The sequence below is a fragment of the Ciona intestinalis genome, unplaced genomic scaffold (genome assembly GCF_000224145.3).
Source record: "Ciona intestinalis unplaced genomic scaffold, KH HT000076.2, whole genome shotgun sequence".
Classification (NCBI taxonomy): Eukaryota; Metazoa; Chordata; class Ascidiacea; order Phlebobranchia; family Cionidae; genus Ciona; species Ciona intestinalis.
In genome coordinates, this window is record NW_004190398.2 from 278,677 (window position 1) to 284,453 (window position 5,777).

At 34.4% G+C, this 5,777-nt stretch overlaps 1 protein-coding gene across 1 annotated transcript; it reads left to right on the forward strand.

Moving 5' to 3' along the window:
• Window positions 1-425: 425 nt before the first annotated feature.
• On the forward strand, window positions 426-4,944 carry LOC100184927 (complement component C6-like). Its single transcript, XM_002128824.5, has 11 exons — window positions 426-629; window positions 691-915; window positions 1,080-1,224; window positions 1,398-1,545; window positions 2,097-2,235; window positions 2,602-2,713; window positions 2,787-2,922; window positions 3,272-3,462; window positions 3,985-4,116; window positions 4,295-4,458; window positions 4,637-4,944. The coding sequence occupies exons 1-11, from the start codon at window positions 510-512 to the stop codon at window positions 4,850-4,852; spliced, it is 1,728 nt and encodes a 575-aa protein (XP_002128860.1). The 5' UTR covers window positions 426-509; the 3' UTR covers window positions 4,853-4,944.
• The last annotated feature ends 833 nt before the right edge of the window (window positions 4,945-5,777 follow it).

The following is a 5,777-nucleotide window of genomic DNA, read 5'->3' on the forward strand; positions in this document are numbered from 1 at the left end:
AAAAACACAGATTTCTAGTGTTAACACTTAACATAATTCTATATTTCTTGCGAAATTTAAATTTCCGTGTAACAGTTAGTGTATATGTACACACTCTGCAAATATAAATTTACCTATTACAGTTGCAGCGAGTCTGCACATACAAGTTAATAAATGTAAATTTATATTTGCTAAAATGTGTGTGTCCTATAGTTTGTAGCGCTGCCTGTGTAAGTAGATGTTAGCGCACAGATTATTTCTTACTCCATTCTGAGTCGCTGATTTCTAGGAGTACATCCTTCAATAAATGCAAATTGATTTCACATGACTTATCAGTATAAGGGAGCTGTGTATGCTAATATATCACAGCATTCCCAGTTTTATTGATATGCCATCATTTCTAATTGAGTGTTGCATGTTAGATGCAAATTAATATCAGAAACTTTCAAAGTAATGTTTGGAAGTTTTGCTATTAAAGAATGTGTTAGCACACATGTCAGTATCAGTATAGACTTTGCAGTTTAGTTAACATGAAGTCTTTGTTTGCGGTGATCTGGGTTCTAGTATTGGTATTGCTTTTCTGTGAGGGAGGTGAAGCATGGAGAAGAAGAAGAAGAAGACGAAGGGCTCCTGCACCTGTACATTGTGTCGTAAGTTGGCTTGTTTATTGTATTGGGGTCGTATCTTTATAAATGGCAATAATCGATCTAGGTTTCTGGGTGGACTTTTTGGACTGGCTGCTCTAAAACATGTGGTGGAGGACAGTCAATTAGGACAAGGCACATCGTAAGAGGCCCAGCCCATGGGGGTCGTGGTTGTCCAGGTTTGCGTGAAACCAGAGCTTGCTACGCTCAAGCGTGTCCTGTGCCTACTACATGTCAATGGAGCTCATGGGGTGCATGGTCGAGCTGTGATCCTTGCTTTCCAGGAGGAAGGGTAAGTTCTTTTAAAACTAAAAAAAGATTCAAAACTAAGTTCTTTGTTTTCACAGTATACATTTTACATATGTAAAATGTGTGCTATTTCATAAGATTGTGATGATAAAAAAAGATTGTTTTTAACATAGTAAAGTTATAAGTGCTTGTGTTTTCTATAAAAAGAGCCGATCTCGAAATGTAACTGTCCCAGCAATGTTCTATGGAGCGCAATGTTCTGGATCAAGAGCTCTCACAGATTATTCATGTACCACTGGACAAGCTTGCGTAGAGAAAACTTGTCCCGCCAACAAGTTTACTTGTGCTGATGGTAACTTTTTCTATTTGTATGCACAATTCTATAGCCATTAACAAATAATTTTTGTATGTCATTTCTATTTTTGTTATTGAAAATATTGTAATTGGAACAAATTCTTTCTAATTTTCAAACTTTACTATGAGAAACACAGTTCTGTTTCTTATTTGGACATAATTCTGCACTAGGTCTTGGTTGCATTTCTGAAAGATTCCGTTGCAACGGTGACAATGATTGCACAGATTTCTCAGATGAAGAAGATTGTTCAAACTTTCGCTCACCTTGTGGAAGTCGAAAGTATCAAGGCATTCCAAACATTGATATCGCCGGATCTGGGTAAGCTGAATTTCGCATGAATGCTGATTGTATTGCCAGGCATAATGTAATAACATAAATTAGCTTATCTGGTATAAACACTAATTTTGTTTCACCAACATTTTGTCTGCTAAACAGCAACACAAATCTTATTAAAAAATCAGCCTTTTCTTTTGAGCATAAGTTCTGGAAAAATGTGTTAAACACATATGAGACAACTGAACTTTGCAGACAATAGATTAGAGTAATAGGTTAATATTTCTTCAGAGTAATAAGTTAATATTTATATGCCAGAGAAATCATTTTGTATATTCACAATTCCTAGAAAAGCTTCAGCTCTTTTCTTACAGTACACCACTCTATGCAAATATATTTCTGGATTTTGTGCTGCATCATTTGCTCAGCAAGAGAATAAGCTTATATTAGCAATCTGTCTGAGCAAATACATCTTTTGCTAAATAACATAAGTGTGTTTAAAACATTCATGAAAAATTTTTTTTTTTTCAGTACTCTAAATTACCAAAATACTGTCCGGAAAAAAGTAACGAAACATTGTTTTTTTCACAACTTAGTTTCGATATCACAAAACTGCGAGAGGAAGGTAGAATCATGGACAATGAAAGATACAATGGTAGATGCTCAACTGTGAGAAGTGGTGACCTTGGCGAACGCTTTAGAAAACCAGCAAATGTTCAAATATATCGGTTTCAGGTATCTTTTCTCTGAAAAAATGATACATTACTTGTAGTATAGAAATTAACACATACACACAACACTTGTACTTAGATTTGCAAGTAAGACTTCTTGCACACACAATTTTATTAAAATAAAATGCAAAACTCGTAAAAATGTTTACATTCACCATAAGAACAAGACGTAAAACCAAAAAATACCCAACATATTTTTTGAATTTCTATTCTTTGGTCTAATGGTTCATAACATACTCCTACAGGTCAACATTTCTTTAAAAGCAGAACATTTCGCAGCTGATTTTTATAATAAGGCCTGATAAAACTAAGTACTTTAGTAGTTTAAAATCCAAATCATAAATTGTGATCTTTTTTCTCCTCTTTTAAGGTTCGTGTTGATTCCTCATTCACCACAAAGTCCTTTGAATCATCTATGAACTACTTTCAAGATGAAAGATCATCTTATGAGCGTAAACTAGATGCCAGTGCATCAGTTTCTTGTAAGTAAAGTTTAAATTCATTCTTGGCCAATGTATTTGTGATGCAATTTCATTACAACACTTTCAATTATAGATGCAAAAATATTCAGTTTGTCAGCAAAGTCTTCTGGTTCTAACAGCGGGAAAACAAAAATGGTGATTGATTACGGTACGAATTCCGACTCAAAATTCTTCAAGATATCAAGCACTGTGCAGGTTGCACATTTCAGGTGCATCCCAAATTCTTCTTGATTATTTTTAAATTTCTATTACTGTTTCATGTTGTGACACAGTGGTTAAAATCCCGCCTTAAGGCTATAGATTGGTGGTTTATTGCTGCCACTATTAGGGGTGTATGTAATCTTGAAGTGGTTCATTATAAGATATCCAAATTGTCAGAAATACAGAATTAAACGCCAACAATTCCCAATGCACACAATTTCCAAGCAGGCATGGTGTATAAAATAAGGCACCCGTGTTATAATGATGACTGTCATTGCCTCACCATGCAAGCATAAATAAGCAGATTTATTCATTCATTGCAAACTAAATATTGTAAATAATTTTTTTTTTAAACAGAATGGTTCGTCGAAATCTTCTTCTTTCATACGAGTTCATGCTACGTCTAAAGGAACTTCCAGATAATTTCGATTACGCGAAATATGCTGAAGTAATCTCAGACTTTGGCACCCATTTCTACTCCAGAGGTGTTTTGGGTGGAAAATATGAGTATGTGTACCGGTACTCCAAGAAAGCACTTCGTCAATCAGGTGTGTAAAATGTTAGTATTCATAAAGCATTTATAATGCTACCATTGAGGGGGTATGTGTCCTTGGGCAAGACACTTAACGGCAATTGCTCCAACCCAGTGGTCACTAGCAGGTTGTCCAAATTATCAGCCGTACATAAAAAATCCCTCCAAAAAATATTTAAACCCACAAAGTAACATACATGGTAAGTCGTAAGCTGGCACGAGGTGTTAAACCCGTGTGATAACGACTGTCTTTTCCAGCCACGCGAGGATAAAGTAAGTTACATTTATTCAATGCCAGAAACCACCAGAACGCCTTTCTGGGTGCTCAACGGTTTTCAGTTTTCTAAGTTTTGCTATGTACTTAGAATCCCGATTGCAATAAATTGAATCACTTTATAACTTAAAGTAATATACTTTTGGAAACACCGATCCTAAAAATCCCATACTGCTTGCAAGGATTTAAATGTAGTGTCTCTAATGATTATTGTCTTAAGAAATCTTATACACACATCCCAGTGATTAGCATGCCCATTTGCAGATCTCACGGATGTAGAGCAACAAGGTTGTTTAGTACAGGAAGCAAAAGCTTCTTTTATGGGCAAATTCAGTGTTGATGCCAGTGTTGGAAAATCCAAATGTTCAACAAACCAATTGTCGCTAAAACATGGAGGTATATTGCATGCACTAGCAAATAGTAACCACAATAATAAAACATATGTCATTTAAATTCATATTTTGGACTTTAAAATTCATATTTTTTCTTATGTTATTTCAATTCATATTTTAAACAATTTTTTTATTCAACTTTGTTTTTAAAATACAAAACAAATCGTAACTTACTCACACAGGAAGTTTCACTCGTGCTGCTACAAACGTTGTTTCTAATGTGGTCGGTGGGACATCTGTCAAAGCTGCTGCTCTGAGTTTCTTTTCTGGAAAAACACCAAACAAGTCAGATTACGATGAATGGGTAAAGACAGTCAAACACAATCCTGCAGTAATAGATTATCAGGTAACGATTTTATTCTTTGGTAACTGAAAAATTGTTTGTTTTTTTTATATTATGATCTTTTTTAGGTAGTTCAAAAATTTAAAACGTATTTAGGTATATCTGGTTTATGTTAAAATGATGCATTGGCTTCCTTTTGAATAGGATTGTAGTTTTTCTGTATTTAACGAAACCATTACAGCTTTCGCCCATATCGTCTGCTGTGCCATTGTCCACCTACAACAAAAGGAAAAACATGGAACGTGCTTTAGTTCTCTATTTGAAGGAGTATGACTTCTCCAAGTGTACGGGTAAATGTGCGCATGGAGGAGCAGTGGTCGTGGTGAATGGTGGAAAGCTCTGCAAATGTCTTTGCCCCGCCAACTATGGTGGCATTGATTGCAATGTTCACACATAGAGTTTAAGCAAAGTATTTTAACCAGTTAATCAAGAACACGAGTTTTATCAAAGTGTTGTGATGTGAAAAAGAAATAAAAGTCAAATAAATACATTTTTATCATTATTTCCTAAAACTGTCATCTTAAGTGTGTAAATTGAACTACATGCAGTTTAGGTTGTTACTTCTTAAATCAACAGAATGCGACATAGTCTTGGTATGTTTATATATGTGTGACAAAGTTTGTGAGTTTTTGTCTTAAAAAGTATGCTACCAATACCCAGCTGTAGTGATTCTAACATAATAGTTTTGACAAACCTAACATGAAGTTAGGTATACTAGCATGCAAAACAGGTCTTACTCCAATTCAATTCGGTTTCCAAGTAATGTTTTGGAGAATTGAGAATATAACTTAGAATGTGTGTATGAACACAGAGGCATGTACAGCTGTGAAAATGTTTCTCTTTCTTGTGCATAAATTTAAAAAAAATGAACATTTCTGGAAAACATACTAGAAAATGGAGATGTAATGAACTGGCATATATAAAAATAGCTCATGTTAAAATAAATCATTTGACCTATGTACATTCCTTATGTGTATGCTAATCCAATATTTTCAGATTGTTTTACTAACACTGAATTATCACAAAGTGGCGTTTTAAACCACCACGCTTTCTGCAAACATTTTTGTTTTTGAAAAAAACAAGAGCTTTTCAAAAAAGATTGATAGCCTACTCTTGTATATTTCACTTCTTCATGGTGCAAATTAAGTTTCATGTGAATAATTTCTCAGTAATAACCAAGCTACTTACTCGAAACAGTGAATCCTAATATAACATGCAAATAAATGTCGCTAGATTCCAAAGTAAAGTTTTGAATGGTGGCTACAAAGAACAAGCAAGCAGTCACGATAATGTTAATACAGTTTACTTTTAGTTCAGTAACC

Bases quoted from the DNA above. Each gene is read 5' to 3' on its own strand.
- LOC100184927 (XM_002128824.5), top strand. From the start codon at position 510: ATGAAGTCTTTGTTTGCGGTGATCTGGGTTCTAGTATTGGTATTGCTT. The intron at 630-690 runs GTAAGTTGGCTT...TAATCGATCTAG, and splicing joins CTGCACCTGTACATTGTGTC to GTTTCTGGGTGGACTTTTTG. The intron at 4,459-4,636 runs GTAACGATTTTA...AAACCATTACAG, and splicing joins CTGCAGTAATAGATTATCAG to CTTTCGCCCATATCGTCTGC.